The sequence below is a fragment of the Hermetia illucens genome, chromosome 6 (genome assembly GCF_905115235.1).
Source record: "Hermetia illucens chromosome 6, iHerIll2.2.curated.20191125, whole genome shotgun sequence".
Lineage (NCBI taxonomy): Eukaryota > Metazoa > Arthropoda > Insecta > Diptera > Stratiomyidae > Hermetia > Hermetia illucens.
The window spans coordinates 800381-827814 of NC_051854.1; the positions used below are offsets into that span (position 1 = coordinate 800381).

Consider the following 27434-nt stretch of genomic DNA (forward strand, 5'->3'; position numbering starts at 1 on the left):
CCTTTTTGAAAATCCAAAGAGCAGGTAAACGCAAAAAGCAGATATTAAAACTGTCCCCCGGAGAAGGGTTTTTCTTGATGCGTTTATTTCTTTTATTACCGTTATGGTTACCACGCAGAATTACTTTAGTTAAGAAAATCCACATTTCTAGAATGTCACAGATAAAATTTCTAAAGTATTATAAAAAAATTCAATGAATTGGGACTGTATCAGGTTGACGTGAATATTCTGTAGGTCTGTACCTATCCGGAAATAGCTGGAAGTCCTTAACAAATGTGTTAAGTCTAACTTTTATCATACCGTTCATTATTTTGCCAATGCTGCTAAGGGCTATGCGACGGAAGTTCCTATAATCGAATAAATGTTTGTTGTCTTTTGATGTTGGGCCACAGTTCCTGGTCCTGATTGTATATTTAGCTAATAGAACCCTTAATAATAGGTTTGTTAATCTCGCTGGCGTGTTGATGCATGCTATAGTCTATGTGTGAAGAGGAACGTTTTTTTAATAGAGGTTTTTGTAACTTTTCGAATTTCGAATCACTTTTGGTACAGTGCTCTCCCGTTGTCGGAATGGAGAGCTATTGATTTGCTCTTGAATATTCGTATTCCCTGACAGTTTACAGTTACAGTATTCATGGTAATAATGATGTGATCACGGTTAAAACCATATACAAGCAACTCCAGACCAACTCTTTATTTATAAAAGTTGATTTCTTTATAAGAACCCAGAAGTTTGCGTTATACACATCCTTAAAATGCCTTACAACAACCCTGTAGAGTTTTTTTAGCGACTCCAATTGAAACATTTTGCATTGTAGAGTGCATTTCACTTCTGTCCACGTGTATTGCACGATACCTTTATGGTCGCATGTTAAGAACCTTTTCTTACTAAACGTAAATGATTTTAATATGTGCCCTAGTTGGTACATTTTGAGAATTTAGGTTTAGGATCCTGACTTTTGTGAAATCAAAAATGATCTTGGTAGGTAAATCCTCTCTTTTGAGTCTAGTTGCCTTCGTCGTGGGGTTCAGATTGTGCGATTTAGTTTGGATCTCACTACCTGAAAAATGGAGCAGGATTTTGTTCGTTATTTCAGAGCGAAGATAAAGGATTAATTAAACAAATCCATTTTTATTCCAGTATCACTGGTTTTCATCTCAATTTTATTGTATACGTTCTCCACTTATTATTATTCAGTTTTGTGACTTAAAACTAAAACCGGTTTTTCGATAAAAATTTTCCATATGGACTTCTCTCAATTCAACGATTGCAACAACGTCCAACATTTCGTTGGTTTTTTAATAATGATTCTCGTACATCTTATATTAAAAAACAGTTCCACTGAAAATATTAAAACATAGCAATATATATCGTCAAAATGAATGTTTGTCAAAACAAATGGCTTTGACATTGCAAAGTTTTCTATTTTCTTAAAGTTCAAGTATTTCGTGGTTATGAAGTTCAGGTTTTGATTATATATTCCGTTATTATGATTATAATTTAATATTATTATCAATTTTCCGTTTCTTACATAACAAATTCACTTTTTATATTTAAACGGCTTTTAATCTCTAATCCCTAAAAATTCCGTATTTCAATTGCGCTATTATATTTAGGTCATCTTATAAATTTTACTCAAATGTTAACATTCAATTGGAATTTATTGCAATCCATACAAAAAAATTTAATAATTTCACCTAGAAATATTCATAAAGTATATAAAATATGAAAAACTTAAAATTGTTTACGTGAAAAATGAAGCTGCAGTGAATATTGTGAAAATACTTAACAGTGTCTCTCCGAAGTATAACAAAGAACAATCCACACATACGTGAAAAAATCTAAAATTTGTGAAAATAGTCAATTGCAACTAGTTACCTTCTAAGGAATAATAGTTAGTTGAGTAAACACCTGGAATGCCCAACAAACTGTAAACTGGCAAATACTTCTACGCACAGTTTTCTAAGATTTTTGCTACGAATACGTTAACATGCATATTTGAATTTAAATCAGTACTAACTTATCGTTAAAGACTTCCAGTATGGCCGATCGTGACTTTTTTCTGTTTATCAAATCCTTCATTTCCTTTGATTGTTATTTCTAAATGAAGCGGCCGTTGTGTAATGTTATCTCGAAAAATCTACTCTAGTGATTTGTTGAAACATATTCTTGTGCGTTATAGTACTCCTTGATTATTTTTTGCAAAAGAGTTTTCAATGAAGTTTGAAATGAATGATAAAATATGATAAAAGGTAGCGATGATTTCATAGTCATTACGAAAACAAAATCTTCTTAAAATTATGTTTTCAGTGTCAGGCCCAACAAGCAATATTAAACTTGTGTTAATTTGTCGACTAAAAATTTTGATTTTTGGTTTTGAAAAACGAACTTAAAATCTGATCACCCCAAAGCAATATTATTTTCATTCGTTTCGCTTAAAAATTGACTTGACGCTTATCACTTCATTTGAAATCTTAACTACTCTTAATCCTGTTTACTCCGTCAAAAAATTGTCTCGAAAAGAATCGAATCACATAATTCATAAGAACGAATTCTATCTATAGCCAAGTGGTCCAGCCAAATTAGTTTACAAGATTTCTGGCTATTTCTTCCTAGTTTGTTTTTATGTAAACGATTTCAATAATAGGGGAGTCTGCTTGAGACTTCAAATATAAAAGGCTTCGTTGCTTTCTTGTTGAACAAGCTTCAATCGTTTCCTGCTCTCCAAGGAGGTACAAAAAGCTTTCGAGTCTGAATTTAGATATATTTTAGTATCTAGTCCTTGGGCTTGGCTGCGAATATTGCAATGGGCGCCTCAGATTTATCGAATGGCCAGCGAGCGAATATCTAAAAAGATATTCGAAGACAAGGCCTAAGGCCAGGGCGAAGCCACGTAAATTATGAGAAAACTCAGTGGAGGGGGCTAACGAAAGCTGAGGACGTGGCCCAAGGATCGAAGTGCTTGGAGGAGATGTATCCTGGAAATAACACCTTGCTATTGTAGGGATGTATAAAACAACGCAACTTTGATTTTCTGTAGCTTCATAATATTATCGCTATAATGAAGTCCACAGTTAGCCAGATAGTGTAGGTTATAATCGTTCTGTCTGAAGGCAATGAAAGTTTTAGATTTCTACAGAAAGTAACGATACTATCGGAACGCTTATTTGCAAATCAACAAATGAAAGGTTAACATATGGGAATGCTTATCTCTCAATATTGATAAGCAAGCGAATTCTGATGAACAGCAATAAATATCCTTTTACAATATTCGTCAAAGTTCAAATTTGATAGATGCTACTTTTCAGAATAATTTGTACATGTTTTGTTGTGAAGGTAATTTCAAGGGGCACCTCTTATAAATGACACCTGTAAGTTCCCGCGGGGTTCGATTGGATTCATTTATATCTTATAATAATTCAATGTTCATAGGACTAAATTAATAATTATAATCGTTATGATACACGCGCCAGTTAGCTACCTCACACCTAACCGGCATATACGACATCATAGTCCGTGTTACCTAGAAACTCGATTTGCTACTCCTGTATGTAGTTTTCTTTCCCTGATTTGACTCAGATACGCATTTGCAGTTGAGTCGACCGGTATTCGACATCCGGCCAAGATGCAAATCCCTTTAACACCTGTGAGATTTGAACTGCATCCTTCGGCTGCAAAACCCTAGCGCTCTAACCATACATTATTATTATAAATTACTAAGTAGAAAATGGCAAGTACTCGAGTCAGCACTTTTGAAGCCACTCTTTCTGAAAAAAAAAACAGGTTTGATAGTTTAGAACGAAAGTAAGGGCTTGGATTGATGGATGGATAGGTAACTTATGTAGGATAGCACCATAATGCATCCATAGAGGACAGTGATCGGTTATTAGATCTATCAGTGTCCTCCTTTTGATTTTATTAAGTTTCGGGAGTTCGGACGTTTTGATTGCCAAACATCCTGCTGCATGAATTTGTTGTGCCTTTAGTCCACGATTGTTTCCCATTGATTGCCTAGCTGTTTTTTTGTTCCTGTTAGCTTATGAAATGATCATAGTCAGCAGAACTCATTTTGACCGTTTTTCGAAATACCAAATTGAAAACAGCAAACAATTGGACAAGCTCGAGCATTCGTAATTTAAATCATAATTAAATATCGGCGTAAATTGTTCATGGTGGAATGTTTAAAAATAACAGCAAAGCATTTTCCAAGTGAATTACGAGAGCAGCATATTTTTCAGTATCGGCATAGTTACCATTTGCTAGTTGCAAGAGTGAATATCATTTCTGCCTTTTCGGATTGTTACAATCTTTCCTCAGAAAATTGTTTGTGTCCAGGCACGTCGAGGTGAGATTGGTATAGGTCCGGAATAGAAATTTCAATGAAAAAATTAATATTAAGAGAAGACTCGCATTATTTTCACCTCGGGCTCGGATTTTACCTCTACGGCCCTGCCCGTGTAGTTGGATTTTTGAGATAGTTCTTCATGCTTTGTTGAGATCCATCGCTCAATGAAATTCAACTTTTTAACCTCTACACACATGGTATCCGGGATGGGCTAGACGAAAGAAAGCTTACCGAAAGCAGATTTGTCATCAAGATAATGACCCATGACACATAGTCGATGTAGTATGCACTTAGGGACGAGGTTGATCCGCCCGTCTCATGTAGATAAAGTATCAATATTCAATTCGTTCATGAAACAAATCTAATAACCTTAGTGAACGAACTAAAAAACCATAAATACTACAAAATGGAACTCATAAATAAAAATCGCTTGAAGCTATAAAAGATTTTAGTGGCAAAAAAGTACATCATCATAATGTCTTGTATAATATTAAAAATATTTACTAGCGAACAAAAGTATATAGAAATAAATTTTAATAACTTAACAAATAAAATGTTGGATACGATTTAACTTAGCATTAAATTTCGATATCATTCCACATATTTTTCAGAATCCTATTTCAGTAAATTTCTTCGCGTCTTATTCTCACAACTTTAACAAATTTGAATATAAAATAATATTAGCTCAGACATTTGCAAAACTCCGTTCAATTTAGTTTATACATTTTTTTCAAAGTTTTTTTTTTGTCTATTGAATTTGGTATCATTCAGGCAAATTGTAATAGAAATTTAGAAGAATTGTATTAAAATCGAAAGCGTAGAATTTATTACTCATTTATACTTTAATATATGGCATGAAGTGGATTTCTGTTCACGATAAATATCTAAAAAAATATCCTTTAAGAAATTCTTAGATTAGATAGAAACGCAGTTTCCTCTCTTCCCGCCAAAGCGAGAATTTCTATTCTACAGTTGAAGAAACGTTCGAAAATTGATTAAGCCATTCTATAAGTGAAGTAAAAAAATGTATGCATGTCCCCTGTGTGAGGAGTGAAGGCACTATAATATAAATTGATTTGGTAATAACTTGATAGTTGATTTGATGAACTGAAAAACCGCACGGACGAGACTAGTTCTTTGGTTAAAATTTATCCCAAAAGGTTCACTTTCTAGATCCATGATATCAGTTTTTCTACCAGAGTCCTTCAGATTTGTATAAAATAGTCTATAGACATAACTACGAATATAATTAAAAATTTACGTATAATTCATCATCATCATCTCGTTAAACTAATTTGACTGGACTGCACTTTTCTCAATTTCTCCGATTTGTATCTTGGCTATCCTGGTACACTACTACTACTACATGTTACAAAATTCTTCCTTTTTTCACATTCGTCAATTTATCGTCGGTTTTCGTAGAAAACAAATATCATTCATTAAAACAACTTATTCATTTAACTTTTCTTCGTTTCCGCTTCCATTTATATTAGTGATTTCAGTCTACTGTATTCTTTTCTTATCCTTCAATTTCGTTTCATTCGATGATCTCTTTAAATAGTAGCATAAAATACAAAATTGCTGTTGTTTAGATGATGCTGATGTTGTCTCTAATGCTGAGTTTGGTTTTGTGGCTGAAATGCTATTTGTTGTTTTTATGATAGTGGCTGTAGTGGAGGTGGTGTTTATTGTTTTGGTGGAGGTTGTAACGGTGGATCAAATATTCGTGGGACTTCGTGATGAGTTACGGAGATTGATATTGGATCTGTAAGGAAATTAGTATTTTAATATACGGCTGCAAATTGGAATTTTTAAATAGAATATTTTGAATAAATATTCACCCAGTATCTCGTTTATAAGATTTGATTATTTTTAATATACTTCAAGCTCCAGTGCGTCTTGATTTTTCTATATTAAATGATAGGTTTAATATGAGTGGTGGAACTCTAGAGAATTGCTATCCAGTATGAGACGAAACCCATATGGTTGGAGTCGGTGGATATGATCTGTCCACAGATCTACGATAAAGTCTCCTCGTTTCCACTTTCATGATGGAACCCTTAAAACTGAGTGAGTTGCTGTAGTTGGTAACTTTTGGACACAATAATCAAAGAGCGATATGATTGCAGTTGCGTTAAATACTGCAATCGGTTGTCAAAGACCACGGTAATCTCAACTTCCCATTGGATGTTTAAGTGTATCTGAAGTTCAGTGGTTCCTAGTTGTTGAAGTCCGATAGAAATTCATCGGGGAAAGAGGGAAACTTTTATTTACATCCTTTGATGTTGAAATCGAACTAAAAATCTGTGCCAATTGAGCAGATATAAATGTCGCAACATCTGCGACCTATTTAGATGCATCTACAGTCCATCAAGCTTGTAGGATAGGATCGCACATGCGGTTCATGTCTACCCTATCATATATCATAAAGTGTCCTTTGTCTCTTGCAAAAATTTTTTTTGTAATTTCATGAAGATTTGAATTGCCCACCAACTTTGCAATCTCCACAGAAGGTTTCGTCAACTTCACAATCCCACACTCCTCTGAATAAATGTAACTGTAGCGATCATTCAGAAACTTTCAAAGTACTCATCTATTCATGTATGTAAGTTACAGCTTGGAAAAGAAACAAGATCGAATTTTCCGGAATTCACTTGGAAAATTTTGAATGCTTGAATTCTAAAAATTCCCGGATAATGTGTGACATCCGCGAATTGGCAGCTTGGGAACTTTTTAATCAGGGTAGTCAATTTAATTTACCTTTTCAAATTCAATACTGGGTGAATATTAAACTATTTTTTAAAATAAAGTGAAGAAAACAACTTAGGAAGGTTTCCAAAATCGGATGCAGTTCGTTGATGATCCCGTCTAAAGGCACCAACTGATGGTGATTTGGCAGTGTTCTGTGTTGAATTCATTAGTCTTCCGAGCGTTGCATAGCCTTCGATATTATTCATTCGATCCGACGATGTTGTGGTAGTCGATGATGACACTGGGACATATCCATTTGAAGTGAAAGATGAACGACGTTTCGGACTATAAGTATTGTAGAGACTGGATGCATATGATGGTTCATAACGACGAATGTGATCTGTTTCTCCATATCTTTTACTAATTGAATTCATCGGTGGCAACATGTCATTGTACGTTGATCGGCTTGGCTTCAGAAAATCAGTAGTGCTAGTCGGATTTATATGTTTGATGTCATCATCATACCTGCGTCGCACCTGCACTAAAGGTGGTTTCAAATCGGATATATTTGTGCTTAGTTTAAGAGGTCTTAGATATTCTGGTGTGGTATTGGTAGCATTATCAATTTCAGGTGAGGATATTCGATCGGGCGGGCGAGACCGGAGCTTCGCGGCTGATTCACGATAGTAATCACGAGCACCCGGTCCAACAATATTGCTCTGCCTTTTTGGCTTTTTTTCGTTAAACCTGGTGTAGAAGCTGCGGCGCTTAATTCGATCAATAACACTTTCAGGATTATTTGCATCAAGAGAAACAGGTGATGAGAGTTGTGAAGTTCGAGATAAACGCGATACTGTTGGTGACGGCGTAGAGACTCCATAGTTGTCTTCGGAACAGACGGACCAGTTATCAAAGCATAGTTCAGGCTCTTCGCTTGGAGATAGGAATGTACTCGAAGAGGGGCAGTCATCCTGAGGGCTTTTTGAGCTCGATGAATAATTTGTCATATTTTCGTTGGAAGGCGTAAGAAGAGTATTTTGATTGATTTCGCAATTATTACCAATGAAGCTATTGTTGTTGTTTAAAGTTCCGAAGGATAAAGAATTGTAGTTGTTCGATAGATTATTATTAATTCTAGATTTGCTATTAAGATTATCCAGTTTCGAAAAATCTAACAATAATCCTTTCCGTTTTTCCTTTGATTTCTCCTGATCTTCAATATCATTTTTCATGGTGTTCCGTTTACGAGGCTCCATGCTAAGCTCTTGAATACAGTCTTGACATGGCTCTTTTGAGGAAGTAATTATTTGAGCCACAGGCTGTGATGGAACATTATTTTTAATCAAGTCTGCAACTACTTCTGGCTCGTGGAGAATATTTTCCCTGGTAGTATCTGTACTAGTAGAACCACCTGAATTTCGTTTCAGTTTTCCCATGAAACCACTCGATTTCGGCCGTTCCTTGTGCACGAAAGCATTGGCAATATGTCTTTCAATGTTGCTGGTAGATCGAGCATTCATAACTTTCCTCTCAACTCCGTCTTTTTCATATTTTTTAAATAAGCCGAGCACTTTATTTACTCCGCATTTATTGAATGCGCCAGAAACATCTTCTACACTAACAGCTCGTTTAATTAATCCTGATTCAGTCATTACAGGTGCACGCGGAACTGATCTTTCACGTAATGAACGAATCATAGCATCAATTCTTGAACGCTTGTCTGGCTTTATCGTTTTTTCTTCTACTTTTTGTGAAGGGATCTTTCCAACCTCTTTTTCAGGAGATATTGGTTCTGCAGTTACATTTGACTTTGATTTCTTCTTTTTCAAAACAACTGTAACGGAGACATCAGCCTCTTTTGGACTTGTTTCTGCGGCATCAGCTTCGACAGTTGATATTGTAGTAGACGCTGCTAATTTTTTTTCCCTGTTCTTGGCATTCTCCTGAAGATTTTTAAATTTCTGACCAATTGCATAGAGCAATCCCTTACTAACCTTCTTTTCCGGTGATTTATCTTTCTTGGGTGTTTCGTCAGTACCACTTGTACCAGGATCAGTCGACGTTGCCTTTTCTCCAGGGCTCTGCTTTGAATCGGATTTCACCACTTTTTTCTTTACTACCTTCTTTACTGGTTTTTGTTCAGTAATAGTTGGGGAGTCGCTGGATTTACCTGCTGATTGTCTGTCTTCAGAACTACTTGATTTTGATGCAACTTTTTTTACAGCAGCTCCATTACTAGGCTTTTCCGCTTTTTCCATAAGTTTTTCCATCACAGCTGAAATCCCCATTCCACTACGGCTGAACTTTTTGAAATCCTTCGGCGGTGTGATTTTCGAGTTCGGATAACTTTTCGGACGAATTATACGGCTCTTATCCTTATCCTCACCTGAAGATTTAATTTCTTTCGGAGATTCACTTTTTTCTGGAGGTGAAGGACTGGATTCTTCAAACTTAACACAACTTACAGATAAACCTTTCTCAGGCTCTTTGATGGGATATGATTTAGGTCTGATCAGTTTAGATTCTTTCTTGACTTTTTCCTCGCTAGAAGCTTTAGAATCGATCTGTTTCTCGGAAGAGCTGGTAGTCGAGAGTTTCTTTTCTTTCTTTAAAGAAGAATCTTTCGGTTTAACTTTCTTGACTTTAACGAGCTTATCTTTCGGACTATCATCTATTATTGTCGGTCGATTTTCATTGGATAAATTGATTTCTTTTGGTATATTATTAGTCTTGGTATTTAAAGATATATTTTGGAGTTCTTCTAGGATTTTACTAGCAATATCACTAGCATCAAAGCGTTCTACCGGCATGCGTTCAGTTGACTCCTTTGTTCTAGAAATACTTCGCCTTCTTCGTTGTTCGGTAAGTTCCTCGTTTGGAACGTTTTCTTGGGCAACTCGAGTTGACTGTTTTGATTGTAAAATTTGATTACTAACGTTTTCATCCACGATTTCCCTTGGTCGAGAAACACTTCGTCGTCTGCGTTGCAAGAGATCATCACTTTCCTTAGAAGCTGTTTCTATAAATCTGTCTACACTTTTATTACGCACATGTCGAATACTTAATGGACGTTCAATATTTTCTAATTTATCATCATTACTTAGCAATCTTTCAACGCTGTGATTTCTTCGGTCCTTACTACGATCTCGACTTTTCTCACGAATTTCTCGGAGGACATTTTGCGTTTCCCTCTCGCGCAATTTCTTCTCTCTCAAATAGGCATTTTCTTCATTAAGTGGAGCTTCGAAAAAGTCAGGTCTTAGAAAGCGGGACACACGCCTCTGAGAAGATCTGCGTCGCAAAGAACCGTCGTTCAGAACTGGCGGCGGAGATAAACAGCCACTTGGGGGCCGACCATATACGTCCTTGACGGGACTAAAGCAAGAATTGCGGGGAGAAGAGCTACCTTCGTAGTACTTGTACGGCGAAATCGATCGATCAATGTCGCTCTCCTTGTCGAAATATGGCGAAACTGGTCGTTCCAAATTTGACCTTTTTGTAAGATATGGTGAATAGTATTTATACCGATCACTAACATCGCTGGTATAAGAAGAACAGAGCGATCTACTGTAGTCGTCGCCACTTTTGCATGTGCTCGAACTTCTCGATTTCGCAGCCGCAGCTTCATATCCATACCTTTCCCTACCCATGCTACCTCTTCGATTGTCCAATGATCGTTCGTAACTACTACTAGACATTTCCGAGCGCTCAGTGGAGTCTTTAATATGATCCTTTTCACAGGTGCTACGATTTTCTGATGACCCGCTGCCAGGTTTCTCTGACATTTCGCGGCCACCACTTAAACTTCTTTTATAAACCCGACTAGATCCTGCTGTTCCTGATTCGGAGTTGTTTTGCATTGATAGCGTACGTGACAATTTACGAGCTTGTGTCGGCGGAAGTTTCGCTAGAAGTTGTTCTTGGAAGCACTTTGGTAAATTTGGAGTAATTGTTGATAGAGTTTCAAGATCTTTTTTTGTAAGACGAAGGCGTGATAGATCCAAATCGGCCAAGTCGAGAGCAATATCCTTTTCTTTACTTTTGGATGATGATGATGATGTAAGGGATGATTTTTGTTGGCTTTTATCTTTTTTCGAACCTGGAAAAAATACAATGTATATGGGGATTTTCATAGATGGAAGTGATTGTAAGTAATGATGCGTCTCAAAAGATAAATCTTACAAAGCGATCGAAGATGTTGTGTAAGTAATGAATAAAAAAGTGGAATTGTACTTACCTTAAAGAATCCCTGGATAATAGGACCAGTGTGGTATTATCATTATAGCCAATTGAAAAAGAATAACGAACTAATGAAAGCAATAATACAGACTAAATGCTTGGTCGTCTCTGTGAGTAATGATTGATTATGGCAAGTTAATTTGTCAATCGATTGCTTTCCCATCTATTACTAACAAGGAAGACATCTTTTGTGTTATAATTAATCCTTGTTGGATAAAATAAAAAATGGTTTTGGATCAAAAGTTACAGAGTTAGTTGGAGTAAGGATCCAACAAAAGCAAGGATTTCTTAGAGGTAAATTACAAAATTGTTGTACGAAAGTAAGATTTCCTATAAACGAAATAGGGAAACTTTCGGGGATTTATATTTCTTGCCAAGCGTTTATCGTATGATTCTTCCAACTGCTTTATCAATAATTCAAATGCATAACTTGGATAGTTCTCCTTGTTTTGGGGGTATGCCACCATATGGACGTATACATATAAGCATAGCTTAATACATCCTCATGAACTGTACCTTTGGATTAAAGTAAAATCTATAGAAGAGGCTGGATTAAAAGTAGATGTTTTTTTATTTAAATAAGTTTTTATCGAGCCACCAGCAGCCTTGATGCTGTAATGTTTACAAAACTTCCATCAACTTTCAGATCCGTTATTATCGCTACAAATTTTAGAACAAAGATTTCCTTGACGACTGCTATTAGTAGCAGTTTTATCACATCGTTTCACAGATCAATGTTTTAAAATGTGCGAGAAGTGCCTATATTTGTTTAATTGGTTTCTGTCCGTTTCTCCATTTTTTATTCTATTAAGTAACCAGTGGGTATAATGCGACAAAAGTTTGAATGGCATTGGTGCAGGTTAAAATGGAGACCTCCTACTAGATCTTTTGCCCACTCTAGAACTAAGCAACTAGGAACCCTGTCAAAGAGCAAGACTCTTAAAAAAAACTTATACTCTTGACTTTCAAGGGATAATTCCGCTAATCAATGGATTAAATAAATGTCTTCACACTTAACGATGTCCAATCGTGCAACTTTTCCCCGTGACCTTATATTTCAGTAATATATAAACTAATCAGGTATTCTATAATTATTTTACATAATTTAAAATTGCGCGCTGCTTATAATCCCAATACTTTTGTCGAATTGAGGGGAAATGACGAGAGGAGTGATAAATGTAGTGGACCAATTACAGATAAATATAACCCACTTACTAATATGTACTTACTTAACCACTTGTAGCAAATAATCCACTTGTAGATATGTTTTCGTGAATTTTTCCAAAAAGCACCAAATCCTGACCCTTGCAAATAAACCTCGTCGGGAACGACAGGACCTTTCAACAAGAAATCCCAGTCAAAGGAAACTTAGAACAAGTCCCGGAATAAATGAAAGATGATGAAATCATTACTGGTTGGGTAAATGACGTTGAAACAAATTGTCTGAGGGGACATGTAGGAAGACTGTTATGACTGTTAATACAAACGTCTGCATATGGGAGTTAATTACACTATATTTGGCCACATTTATCCTCTTCTTCTACTGGATAGCTAATGCAACATCATTTGCTTTTCAAATGACAATCTTTGTGCTTAAATTTGTGTATCATTGTATCAACGGAAGGGTTTGCTGATTCTTGTGTCCACATATATAAAAGATATTGTCTGGGGTACGAGAAAAAGTTCATCATTTAGTTGAGAACCAGTTGGTTTTCCTCTTGTAGTCAGAAGCATTCAGTTAATAAGTTATTGAACTTCTTAACCAAAGCTGGGAAAGCTATGCGCACAGCTGGATAGCACCTGTGACTTTCTATGGTGCTAGAAAATCTGGCCTCTCGAAGTATTCGCCTCCATTTTTCATGTGGAACTGTATCCTTTAATTCGAAAATCCTAGGAATCCAGCTTTGTCAATTGAATCTTCGCATTTTTTTCTTATTTTGAAATATGGGAAAATTACGCTTTTCCGCCAGCCTTCTGACGTGGATCCCCCCTTCGCCCAGATATCATTAGGAAGCTCATAGAGCTTTGTTGTTAGCACTACTGGCGCTTTCTATTTTTTGAAAACTTATATAATGCATTCTTAACTTTATTGGAGGGTAATCACCTGTTCAGTTCCTGCTATTTCGAGGTCAGGTGTTTGTGCACAACCGACGAGACCCCTTTCTATGCTTCCTGGAAAGTTTCCTAATGCGTCTTTACAATATGTAGTTTGATGTGAAAATTCTGTCCTTGGTGATCTCATTTGAGCGGATTTTTAATTCTTATGTATTTTTGAAGTTATTATTTAATTTATGGAATCGACCATTTGGTCGCATGTTCTATGTCCTCCTGTGTATGTTTCGGCGTGGGAAGCATGTACAATGTCGGAAAAAGGTGTTCAAAGTTTTTAAAATGAACGAATGCATTTTTAATTTTTATATTATATGTTGTATGTGATCTTATAGTATTCTTTATATAGAATCAAATCCCTAATTTCAATTTTTCGTCAATTTGTAATTATCAAATTTCACGACGCGACATTAAGATCCCACTATAAACAGATCTTTTCGCACGGTACGGACAAGCGGTTCTGGTGAGCCTCAGTTTATCACGGGCGTTCGCTACCGGACTCGGACTACGAGACGTCGAATTCCTTAGCAACTACTCTTAGACTAGAGCCTTTTTATACCGCCTTGATGATAATGTGCTTCAGCCCTTCAGATAATTATTTTCTTATAACGCGATATATCAACGATAAACTAGGAAAATTACTTTGAACATCCTCGATAAATAAACTGGGAGAATTTGGGCTTTTTTTCCGGCCAATCAATTGAAATAATGCATTATTCTACGTTAAAAAATGCTACATCATACAAATCACATATATATGGATATTAAAAATATATTCACAAAATCACTTTAAAAACTTTCAGCAATTTTTTTCCGGCTCTGTAACTCTCAGATTCCTGCTGTAGAACAAAGTGTCAAACTCTTTATTATTTCATCATGAAGAGACCCTGTCCTCCTGTAGCCTCACAATGTGAAAGGTTTTTATCATTTTCGCGTTGAAGTCACATAGGGGAATTTTGATGTCGCTGGATGGTAACGAGCCGTATGTTATTTCTGGATGTAATATTCCTCTTTTATTGAATCTTCTTTTTTTCTGCTGAAGCAATATACATATAATGTCCGGACGTTTTATTATCCGCTCTCACACATTGGTCCACTTATTGGCAAATTTCTTGTTAGTCGCTCAACACTTTGGTTTCCTGGATTGCCATGATATCTATGTTTATTTATCATCCTGCTTAGTGTTCTAAGGATATCTGCTTGGATTGGGAGTGGACATTCCACGTTCCAAATTGATATTCCATTACCCGCTGTCCCTACCACTTGTACCATTACAATTCTAAATTGGGAATTTTACCTGATTATCCAAATTGCGACCCGGAAAACGGGTCTTTTCACTTTCCAAATTTATGAAAATTGTAGTGCGAAGAATGGTGGCATGCCAGGAAGATTGGGATGCGGTTGGTAGCACCGCAAATATTATAGAAGAAAATATATGCAGTTAGAGTGAGTTAACTCCGCCCCGGCTGCCGTTCCACAGAACAGGTGGTTAAAAATCTCAACACTGGCGTGTCCAGGCCAGGGTCTTTTGAAAATGTTCACCTCCTTAACAAAAACACCTATGCTCGGTCTATGACCTGACTATTATGTCAAAGTTGGATTTTTGAGGGCATGACTACGGCTAAGCGAACAATGTGTACTATTCAACAGGATCTACTATATATTCTGTGCTTTACTATGTATCACAATGTGACGAAGCAGATCTTAACAGTGACGCTTCACGATCATCGTATGATGTCTGCTCATACGAAGAGTTTAGTCTCCGTCTTTGAGTTACAGGCTAGCTGCTGGTAACACTACAAAGGGTTAATGAACTGAACGTGTTGTGCCATAAACCTTATCTTCAAATATTTTGTGGTGATATCTTCACAAATATATACATGACCTTGTACATAACTATACCGACCAGCTGAAGGGTAGACAATTGAATTGAATGAGAGGTTTCCAAGTTTGAAAATCACATCCTAGTTTTGGTGTTAAAATTTCTCCTTCTATGCACAGATAATATTGAACGAATGTTACTTTGTTGTTAAAAAATCAAAGCGTATTTTGAGAATCCGCAAAAGATTTCCAAATCCAAACTCAAGCATGTAGAATGCATCACACTTGATATAAATAAAATACACAAAACACTTTGAAAATCAACAACCAAAATTAAAATAAAGTAAATCAAAAAATGAAACGCAGCTTCTTTTCGGCATGTTATATTATTGTAAAATGTTTTTAATCATTCAACATAAATAAAACTAAGTATAAAAACAATGAAAAATAATAAAATAAATACAAACAAAGGAAAATCCAATAAGATTTCGATTAAAAAAAGGTCGACTCACGTGCTTTACATTGATTTTGTATGACTGTTCACGGTAGTAGTGGTCAGTAGAAGTAGTACGAGTAGTAATATTGATAGTAGTAGTTAGATCGAGCGCACATTAGTTCGTTTTCAAGTTTATTGTTTGTTTTAGGATGTTTTATGTTGTTGGTTTTTGTATTTTGTCTAGGTTTTTGGCTGTGGTCAAGTTTTCTTACATACATTTTCAATGTGCCTCAATTTTGACCTGACTTGTTTCCCATAGGCATATAATAATATACTTTTAAAATGATTATTTACCATTCTATTGTAATGTTTTATCTATTTAATCATATGTTCTCCTCTTTTTTTTCTATTTTTTTAATTGTTGTTCTTGTTGTTGGCATGTTTGGGGCTGCGGGATTTTTTTGAGCATGCGATAAGGTAACGCGTAACCCCACTGCAAGCATAAAAAAATAAATAAACCACAAGCAACGATCAAAATTTAGTTTACAATGAAAAGTAAATGGAGAAATAAAAATGAAAGTACAATATTGATTGGGACTAACAGTCAAAAAATTCATCATATATATAGACGTATGTATCATATCCGAGCAAACGTAGCTGAGATTGTTTTGCAATGTCTAAACCAACCAATAATTGTGTTGCTCCCGATTTACATGGATTGACTTTGAATTCATTTTTAGGTTCTTCAAGGTTTGAGGAACATTTTATTATTGTTTGGTTAGGCAGAATATTAGATGATTAGTTCAAAATATGTATATATATATCAAAATGGATTTAACATCAACTAGTTGCAACTAAGGTTCAATACACAATCATCTGTCTAATTAGGAACATCGATTTGACTTCATTTTCGTATTCAAAGTTGTAACTGCGTGTAGTTCAATGAAATTTTCAGAAACTTTTCTTTTTGTACAATTTCCATTTTTCAACAATATTATTGAAGACGAAAATAACAATTTGGTTCGTATCTCGAAACAAAGAAATAATAATTAGCCGAAAAATCAAAAATAAAAAGCCTGATTAGCTACACAGTTAACTTCCAGGTTACAAAACGAACTTTGGCATGCATAAAAATATTAAACGAGCCATAAATAAATCTTTCGGAATAGAGTAATCTCAAGAGTAAAAATGTTTATAATGAAAGAAGTGTGTTATTCGGGTGAGAGGCGAAAAAACAACATATTGTCTTAGATAATATTGTATGAACGGTATTTCTTCAACTTTTCGTTTCATGTTAAAAATCAAAATACAAACTGGGGCTTCTAAACGAACGTTCTACCACTAAGAATATTGTACAATTGAAAACAGGATAGAGAATATATAAAAAATTAAAACGATAAAATTTGAATTTATGTAAAATTTTTATTTGTATTTATATTGAAAACACTTGAAATTTTTAAAAATATCAATTTGTTGTTTTTCTAGGATAAAAATGGTGAATGAAATAAGCCGTTTTTCTTTTTCTCTACTTCTACGTCATAAACAATAATCTTGACTTAACAATTTCATCTCTTCCTCTCAGAAGTTTAAAATCTCAAACTTTGAATACGAAATCTGGTTGTTGGTTAATAAATTTAAAATAATTTAGAATAATTTCGTTCCAACATCATTTCAATATACAACTAAAGACTTTCTGGCAAAGGTATGATAATTATATTATGTACGAGTACATCAAAAACACAGTATCGGAAAAAACATACGAAATACCATTTCGCTTCATATGAACAACAGTTGAAGTTGATTAATATGTATATAAAATATTTCTCAATGTAAAACTCTACAGTGATATTGATAATCCCTCTCTATATCATAATAATCGTCATCATGTTCAATCAAGTAAACAAATGTGTAGCTACGAGCTAACGACAATTAAAACATTAAACAGCTAGATAAAAAGTTCTTTGCAATTCATTGATGTATCCAAAAATGATGAAAAAAAACTAGTATGTATATTAAGAAAAAAATGACACAAAATGAAAAAAAACTAACTCTCGGAAATTATGTATATGTATACGTAGTTCAAAATAACCAGAGAAAAAAATTAAGGAACAAAAATATAGGACAGACATTTATACGAAGTAAAACTCTCAAATTTAGCTGGTCAAAGAAAAAACAAAAAAAAGTTAAAGCTGCAAATCTATTTTTTGAAAATTCCTTCTTTCGCTCTTCATCTCTCTCTCTTTCTCTCTATGTTTCACACGCTCTATTGTTTTTACTTTAAATTTTCTCTTTCATTGTTTAAAAAAACTTAGTTTTCAATCTATGATATTCACCTCTAGGAAGTGTCGCTCCAGTTCGGGAGAACATCGAGTCAATGTCCGAGCCCAGATCACGAGAAAAGCTATGTCGCCAAGCTGCTCCAGCACCCGAGTTGCTATTTAACCTGTGAGGAGGAGAAATCGATAATGTAATGCAGGTAGGATTTCAAGTTTCTATTTTATTAAAGTGAAGAATAGGGTTTGTAAGTAGCTTATGATAAAAAGTTGCACACGCACACACGCAAACATACTGTCAGCATTAGTAACTTTGGTACAAATACGTACGAGTACATACCATTCCTCTGGAGAAAATAATTAAGCATTCAATACATTTTCAAAGGTGTATACCAATATATTTTTGGTCTCCGCTTTTCCTACATTGTGCCTTCTATCCCAAAACATATTCTTAAATTCTCTAGACAGGAATAGTGTGGGGTTAAGTAGTGGATGCAATACTTACATGACGAGGTCATGAATACAACGAATCTGCATCGATGCAGTAGATAATGCAATTGTTAGCGGTAAATCAACATCATTTTGTTAATTGCAATTAAAAGTTGCTCATAATTGAATTTTCTTGAAGAAGAACTTTTGTGGATGGCAATTGGTAATTTGTTATATTCAGAAGAGGATGTTTATACATGCTTTAAACCAGTGTACACATTAACAAGACTTGGAGACAGTTCGCAATTAGTCGACTAATAGCCAATGTCAGAGGTTCCGAATCCGCTAGGTACTATTCGCTACCAAAAACGCAGTTCAGTCAATTGCTGTATACACTTCTAAATTGTGGGCTGGTGCTTTAAACAAGCGGTTTTTTTAGATGCTCCCGAAATCGACAGAATCGCCCGAGAGTTCCGTTCTTCAACTTTTTCCGATAAAACCCTCTCAATGCCCATATTTTTCTTATGGTTGCAGATGGCTTCTCGGGAAGCCCTGGCGAGAGCTAGAACATATTTCAGCAGGTGTTATCAATGCGTTACGAACCATTTCATGGGTAATTGGCAACCATATATCTTCTTTACTTGGCTAATTGCTTACCAAAAGAAGTTCCGAAAGTACTCGTAAGCTTCAAAGTATGTAGATATGCCTAGAACCCCAGGAATGAAAATTAAAATCACGAATATTTTGTTTTCTTGACCAGGTTCGGACAAAGGATCTTTAGAGTTGGCTGAATCGAAGATAGCCCCGTTTAGATGGCTAAATTGACTAAAATTCGAAATCAGCAAACAATTTCAATCTTGTTGCGATAATTCGCAAACTATCAATGCTGTGTGAAGCGTCAACTCGTCATCTATCACTCCATTGCTATCCCCTTGCGGAGAATGAAATAGTTCTAGTTTGGATTGACTCTCTCCCCCAAGATCGCTTTGATAAAGAATTAACTTGATGAAATTTTCCCACTGCTTCCCCCTTAAAAAACTTTGTAGTCATTGCATGTAATGGTTCATATTTTTGGCTGATTCAAATCTTAAACCTCTTCAGTTTATAAAAAAAAACTGATAATTCACATTGTCCCTGCCAGACCAATTCCTGGGCAGCATGCAGTGTTCATCGCTAGAAACGCCACTTTACATCAATTCTCTGACTCAAGTTTCTTTAGAGAAGTAATTCCAATTTCCACTTGAAGTTCTTGAGGGAACTTCGGAAAATATCAGTACACATACTAGAAACTGGCCCACCAACATCGGGAGAGAAAGGGGTTGATATTACCTCGACCAGAATTTTTTTCACCCCAGAATAGGGACTTTAGTGGAATTAAGGGACATTTTTGGGGGCTCGTATAATTCTCTTGCCACTTACTTGAGAGGAAAATCTGGCGGGTTCGAATCGGAATTTGCAGAGATGCTATAAAAAGACCTACTTTCTATTACTAAACTGGCAATAATTCATTTTCCAGATTCAATCTTTCCTAATTTGCATCACCTGCATTACCATAAGTAGTTGAAGGTGATTTGAGCAAGATGGACGGGCGAGATCGACACAACGGTAAATGTAATCACAGTTCGCTATCATTGAAATAGTTATGAAGAGGTCATGGATTCGGGGGTTTCCCATCAGAATGGCGCTTCACGAACTTGATAGGGCCCATACGCCGGCAAACAATTTACGCAACGTTGCGTTGTGCAATTGTATTTCCCATACACTTGGTGAAATTTTGTTAAAACATTAGTTACAAGTTGGAAGCGGTATGAGTAAGATGTCATTAAAATGCTATTGCATCTATCTGTATTGTTGTCGGGAGGGGTGGAGAGAGAAGAGGGTGGCCCCCTCTGTAACCCCCTCCCCCTTGCACAATGGGGCGAAAATCACTTTACCAGCTTATTTATGATTCGAAAATAGCCCCTTTCCGGGGTGCCGTATCTTTAACGGAAGTGGAAAGGCCGGACATTTTTTTCCTTCTATATTTTTACACTCTTACTCTCCGGGGTGTGGTTAGCAATTCGAGGGGCTATTTTCGAATCATAAATAAGCTGGTAGAGTAATTATCGTCCCAATGCGCAAGAGGGGATCACCCCCTTGTTCCTCCACCCCTCCCGACAATACAGATAGATGCAACAGCATTTTAATGGCATGTTACTTATACCGCTTCCAACTTGTAACTAATGTTTGAGCAAAATTGCGCTAAGTGCATGGGAAATACAATTGCACAACGCAACGTTGCGCGTACGATTTAGAAACGTCTTCAACAAAACTTGTTTCGAACAACCCAAATTTGCTTTCTCCTATATAATTTCTTACATTTAACTCTAATTTCAAACCCTCGTATATTGAATCTTTCTATCCAATTTAATTAAATTCTCTTTTATTTATTTGCAGGAAAACAATCGTATCTCATTCGTCAACGTGAAAAGGAGATTATGCTTAAAAGGCTTCAAGATCCAGATCAACGATATACCTTGTGCTAGTTGAAGACATCAGTACAGCTTCCAGTCCTTTTGAGACTGTGATTCTTGCTCATCTCGCACCTCTACTACAGTTTACGATGGACGATTCTTCATTTCGAAGTTATTTGCAGTTTCTGCGTCGGAACCTTCTTTATTTTGTTAAGCATCCTTCGCGGAGTCGAAGCTCTCCATTGTATCTTAATATGTTCATAATTGTAATTCTATCTTTTATCAATAAATAATACAAATGCAGGCGTGTTTTATTATTAGTTATGGCACTTCCTTTCCATCTTTACAAAATAGCGTGTCCACCCTCTTAGTTGAGTTTAAATCAAAAATATCACGAACTCTCGAAAATCGGACTCCACAACACCAGGGTTAAATTTTTCCTAATTTGCTTCTTGGCCAAAATTTCATTTTATTCGAGCAAACTACTAGGCCCCCAGAACTCGTAGCAAGCAACATATTCCACTCGAAATGCACACCACAGGCCCTCAAACTGGGAAATTCCCGATTGCGATAAAACAATTTTGTTCCGCCGCCTAGTCCAGTATGGCTTCTTTAAATGTCAAACGAATGTCGCTTGCGCGTTTTAATTGAAACTGTCTCAAATATTTCCTACTTGACATGTCCAGAAACTGATCAGATGGCTGGATCCGCTTGGATGTTAGCAGTCTATCCGGTCCGCTTCAGTTTACCGCCATCGGACATTGCCCAGATTGAGAAGCTGTGAATACGAAGCATTTCTGCCGAATGCTTTTGCTTGCTGCGGATTCTGGGGACCTAGTGCTCTGCTTGGATAAATTGGAATTTTGCTCCGATCACTTTTTAACCCTTGCGCAGTCCAACTTTCGATAGTTTCCGCGGTGGTACTTTGTAACTAATTCGGATACTTTTGAATGGGTCAATTTTTTAGACATGAACAGTTTGGAAACGATATTTTCAATTTCTTCCCAGGTTTGAGGGCGATCTGAACAGGTTATGTTTTGATATTCGGCCAGAAAATATATCAAAGCAAATGACAACAAATGTAAATAACAATAACATCGCCATTCGACGGGGATTTAAAAAGTTGCCAGAGCGATATTTGCTTTTCGAGTGCTTAAGGTGTGGATATTTTCGAAAATACGACAGATTTTAAATTGTCTTTGTGTTTTGCATTGATTCCATGTACGTAATGTAAACAATGAAGAAATATTCGAAATTGTGTTTATTATTTGTTCTACACGAAACAAAGAATGAACCGACAAATTCAATTATAATTACAACGAATAAGAATACGCACTCTAAGAGGTTTGAGTGCCCGGCGTTCAAGAATCGAATCTGATTCAAAAGTTCCGTAATTGAATGGTGAGCGAGGCAACTCGCAAGAGACCATATAACTAAAAATGCAGATACCAACGTCTTGCAAATCCACGCACACAGGTTCCAAGGGCGAGTTTATTGGTGCGCCGACCTGGAAATGGCTGAGCATGAGCGCTTTAAGGTCTACTGGATCAATATTGAGAGTACACAATGATCTTGAGTTCGGGCAGGCTCTGCTATGCGAGAATAAAGTAGTAGCTAAGTTTAAGATCTCCAATACCACCTGACCTTGGCTTCCAAGGATTCAGAAATTAGGAAATAAAAAAAAATGAATTTTCACGATACTCTCTCATTGGCATGGCAGTTGTGTCATGGAAGAACCGATGCAGTTCGGTTTTACTACCTTTGAAAGTAAAGCCGCTGCCGCTGAAGGGAATGTTACACAGATTGGAAACGAGTACTCCCCAGAAAAATGAAAAACATATGGTCTTCAAAGGTCTTTCATTCACCTCCGGACGGAGCTTTAACCTGAACGTAGACTTTCAGCGAAGTGCGCCATGCGCTGATCTAGTGTAGAGGCGTTATGATGTGCAAAGGAAACCCACTGCCGCATTTCATCTTTGATGGCGTTTTGGTTTCTCGAAATTAAGGAATCTCAATCATCAGCCCTATGCCTTGGGGCTTAAGAATACGCTTAAAGGCTTCCCTGCTTGTCGTAAGAGGCGACCAAAAGGGATAGAAATATGTGGGCTAGCAACCTGTAGACTTTTAAAACTTTTTTGCTACCGAAACGACAACAGCGCCTAGCATTGGCACTGATCTCACGGCAACGACCTTCCCCTATCGAAAATGGACTATGATGGCTGTGTGGAATGTGCGCACATCCCTTGACAACGGTTGCGATGGTCCTGGTGAATGCTCACTAACTCCAACTTGAGCGGGATTTCCAACGATACAAAGTGGTCATTCTGCGCCTAAGCGAAGTAAGATGGTGGGGCTCTTAAGAGTATTTCTCTCCATTTTACCACACTAATGGCAATGTGCTTTTGTACTCTGGAAAGCCAAGTGGTAGCAGAAGCGAATTCGGTGTCGGGTTGCTTCTGACGGCTACCGCAAAGCGCGCTCTCTTGATCCAAGAGTCGGTTTCTGACAGATTTCTAACTGCAAGATTTCGGTCCACATTGAGGAGCATCACAATTGTACAATCCTATGCACCAACGGCCTAGACCGGATACCGATTGTTGCGCCGTTGATGATGATGATGCACCAACGGAGACTTCCGATGTAGTAGAGAAAGATGCTTTCTACGAGCAATTGTGTCCGGATAACTGAGTGCTTAGAGCACAAGACTGTCTTACGGAAGGTCGCGGTTCAAATCTCACTGGTGGCAGTGCTCCTTGCCGCCCCAAAAAATAATCCTGCAATGCATTAAAACATCTCGAAAGCTTGATCGACAGAGAGCGTTCGTTGAATGGTTTCTTCGCAAACAACGATATAAAAAGCAGCCGCTTAAGGAGGTGTCGTAGAAAGCGTGAATTTTCTCGCAACTGGCGGACTTTGATGTCATGTAATCTGTGTAAACCTCGCTTAGGTCGGTGGGATCGCATCTTTCTAACCCGAAAAACCGAAGACAACATTTTGGTTAGAACTATGATAATCGTAAAACAACTAATTGAGTCATATAATTGCGCCATTTCCGAAAGACTGCTGCGTTTGGTTACCATCTGGTTAGGTATGATCAAAGTGATGCTTTTATGTAGATGCATTTTTCTTGGAAAGCTAGCGTAATATAAATGCAGGAAAAACGTCTAAGTCATTTGAAAACTCCTATTCGGCAATGTACGTTGGTGTTGCGTGGGACTTGCTGTGTTCTATATTCTCCGCTATCAGAGATTCTTCTGCATAGGAATCTGAAAATACTCGTGCTGCGAAAAACACTCTTTTCCGCTATGGCATGTAAATAATCCTTTGCTACTAGGCTTATCTTGCATCGATAATTGATTACTTCTAAATGATGACCTGTAGGTGAACTTGAACATGTGCTCTTTCAATTTCCCATCAACTCCTTGGGCGGAACAGGGACACTCTCGGCCTCGAACAAATCGAGTGTCTACAATCGAGCAAATCGAAGTCATTGACCATTTACGCTCCTTTGACCGAATTTACGATATGTAAAAATAAAACAACCTGAAGAATGACTTATTCTCGAAAAATCAATGACTCGGATGTCCAATTTCGACTAATGTTTCAGCGAAGTAATTATAGTGTATATTGATCGCATTTCGTTGTATTTTGGCTTTTTTTTGTCGTTATTATCAGAATAAACGATGAAAGCCTGCCTTTGATTTCGGCGAAACTCCTATCATGTTGTAGTACCATTGATTTCCACCGAATATCGACTCAAAACCTTAAGTAAATAAGATTAAGAACAAAGCTTTCTTTCCATAATAAGCACATCGTTCATATATATTTAGACTTTAATGATTTCATCAACAATGTGGGAGCAGCCTAATTAGCACCAACTGTACGGTAGTACATAATTGACTACAATCGCAATAACGGCACATTAGTGGGCAGTTAAAGAGAAATGTCGTCATTAATTTGTTTTAAATCTGTCAGCGATGGGAACTTGCCTGTTTCCAGAAGACCTTATTTACCTCTGTTTCGTCTCCGCTGTACTGTGCTCTCTTGCAGCCCAATCTTGATAATTTGGTCTGTTGGTATTCGGTCAACAAGCTAACACTTAAACCCTCCCCAACATCCTTTTCCTATTCTCTTAATGAGCAAACCCTTTTACTACTGACCTCCTTCCAAGACCTGGGTGTAATATTCGACGGCAAATTTCATTTCAATTTCCACTTCGTTGACATCATCAATAGAGCTTCTGGTTTTATCCTACGGTCCTCCTCCAACTTTACCTCAATTCAGCCCTCTTTAACATTCTTCAATTCCCTTGGCAAAAACATCTTTGAATATTGTTGTGTAGTCTGGTCCCCTGCAATTATCTGATGACTGCTCTGCCAACTCGGATATTATTTTCCGCACCGCCTCTCATAACACATGTAGTACGGACATTTTTGAAGTACCCTTCGCGGAGCTCGAGATTTACTTCCACTCCCCGATCTCGAGGCTATGCTGGTCCTACAACGCCCTACAGCTTGGGTCCTTTGACTCTGTCTCCTTCTCTAGTTTTAAGCGTAAGGTAAGCCATTTACTTGGTCCTTCCTCTGAGGACAATATGTAACAAGGAATTTGTTTTTGAAATTAGTTCTTTCAGACCAGTACGGAAACGTTCACGCCTCCGCTTCAGCACCTCTTTGCTGCTAATGGACGAAACAAGGGCACATTGTGGATTTTTTCATGCGCCGCGTTAGGATTTCGAAATTAAATTCAGAATCATTTTCCATGTCATTAAATTAAGGTCAAAAGACTCTATCTCTTTCGCAAACTTGACCTCTATTCAAAAGTATAATTAAAAAAATAGAGACTTCAAACATTCCACCATTCACGCCAGCACATCACTCTCGAACATCAATAAAAGACCATGCATGACATATTTCGTACTTACACTTGTTTTTTCTCAACCGTTTCACTCTTAAACGAATAGCTGAATTGAGATCTGTGTATTTCCCCAACGATTTCCGAATAGTATCAGATTTTGGTTATTGTAATGTTTTTATTTGCATGAAGTGGGCGATTCCGTTTATGTATTGTTGATTTTTCGGATTTTTTTGTTTTTTGTTGCGACAATTGCGGTTTTAGGTTATTAGAGCGAGGTATTAGTAATGAGAAAGGCACGCAAATTGACAATTTGGGTTTAAGGTTTGTAAAACTATTTGTTATAACTTCAATTTGGACAAATGAATTTTGAAGGCAGCAAAAAAATTACCTTCCAAACGGTTCTTGTTGCCAGAATGGACTGTGTGCTTGTCTCATGTTACCAAGTAGACGTGATGAATTCGGGAAGCCTGCAGTCAGATCGTTGTTCACATTCAATCGATTGGTCAGTGCACGGACCTAGTGAACCGAAGATGTAGGGGTTAAATAGTTGAAAAATTGAATTTTTCGCCGTATAGGACAAGGACCAAACTCACCCTTTGCAATAATGTAGAGAACAGGTTTTCAGCCGTTAGAATTTCAAAGCCATCCTCATCGTCATCTTCTCCGGAACTCTGTGAGTCGTTAGTATCTTGGCTAAGCTTTTTAATGGGGCGGGTACTCCTGCGTAGAACAAAGAATTGGTACCAACAGCTCGACTCATAAAAAAATAAATTCTTCTCACCTGAGTCGATGCATAGTAAAACGTGGTTCCTCTGCATCAATATCCCTATTTATAGAAGTCGTGCGTATTTTATGGAAGTGATCATCGCCGGACTCTTCTTCAGTGAATAGTGAACTAACGAAGAAAAAAAAATAACAATAAAATTTAACATATTTCATGATAGTAAACCTACCCAACACGACGTGGCCTATTAGTTCTACTGAAAGCGGTGCTGCTTGTTGTATGGCCAGAATCGGACGGTTCTAAGCTGCCGGCACGCGGCGTGACATAACCACCACCTTCTACAGCAATAGGGATAATAAATTCACGAGGGCTTTTCTTGATTGGCTGTGACGTCCCGGTGGTAATAGTAGACTGTGATTGTGCGCCTGTCGTCGTTGTATCCGTATCGGATTCATTGGTCGATTGACGTGACAAAGAACCCGACCTACAAGTGGGATATTTTGTTATCATATAGATCGTCGATTAATGTATTTGGAGATAGCAGACCTATAGGATCCGGATCGTACATACGCGGAAGGTCTTTGGATTGGGATGACATGTTCTCTAACAGTCGGTTCAACACTTGTGGCTCGTTGATGAAGATGCGTTGAAATTGGGCTATAAGGTCCTTCCCGCACTGGCGCACTGCGCAAATCGGGAACTTGGTGTTGCATTTCAGTGGAGAATCGCATTGTGGGCTCAGTCTGGCGCGGTTTTATTTCTAATTGAATTTCAGTTTTTCCCGGTTTGCGACGTGGAAGCGTTGCAGACTTCAATGTAATTTCGGCGCGAGAGGTTTTCGTCGTGCTTGGTGGAGGTGAACCTTCAAGTTGAGCAGTAGTTGCTAAAAAAAATAGTATTTGAGAAAATGTTATGTAAAGGCCTGAGAAGCGTAGCGACAAAGCGTTGGGGCCACACGAGGGTCCTCAGTTCAAGGTTTACAGGTTTTCATTCAAATGAGCCCTAAAGAGAATTCTTAGCAAGTGGAAAGACATAATCACAGTTGAGCCATGAGGC

General features: G+C 37.1%; 1 protein-coding gene and 1 long non-coding RNA gene across 11 annotated transcripts in view; one reads left to right on the forward strand and one right to left on the reverse strand.

Annotated features, from left to right (window-relative positions):
• Positions 1–1062: 1062 nt before the first annotated feature.
• Positions 1063–21100, forward strand: LOC119658651. Of its 4 annotated transcripts, none has more exons than XR_005250265.1 (3): positions 1063–1466; positions 17982–18118; positions 20781–21100. It is a non-coding gene; the product is annotated as an uncharacterized LOC119658651 (long non-coding RNA). The 4 variants fall into 4 exon arrangements; XR_005250264.1 differs by lacking the exon at positions 1063–1466 and adding an exon at positions 2153–2253; XR_005250267.1 differs by lacking the exon at positions 1063–1466 and adding an exon at positions 3879–4346.
• The window catches only part of LOC119658636 (rho-associated protein kinase 2), a 49560-nt gene continuing 26902 nt past the window's right edge, over positions 4777–27434 (reverse strand). For 3 of the 7 annotated variants that reach the window (XM_038066164.1, XM_038066161.1, XM_038066162.1), the window contains 9 exons: positions 26925–27261; positions 26608–26862; positions 26436–26549; positions 26248–26374; positions 26043–26170; positions 25722–25772; positions 17976–18085; positions 7170–11136; positions 4777–6111 (listed from right to left, as the gene is read on the reverse strand). In XM_038066164.1, the coding sequence (XP_037922092.1) occupies positions 6063–6111; positions 7170–11136; positions 17976–18085; positions 25722–25772; positions 26043–26170; positions 26248–26374; positions 26436–26549; positions 26608–26862; positions 26925–27261 (5138 nt within the window). In that variant the 3' untranslated portion in view covers positions 4777–6062. Of the gene's footprint in view, positions 6112–7169; positions 11137–15557; positions 16136–17975; positions 18086–25721; positions 25773–26042; positions 26171–26247; positions 26375–26435; positions 26550–26607; positions 26863–26924; positions 27262–27434 lie in introns of those variants that run through there. The other 4 variants (XM_038066166.1, XM_038066163.1, XM_038066165.1 and 1 more) reach the window with 4 other exon arrangements.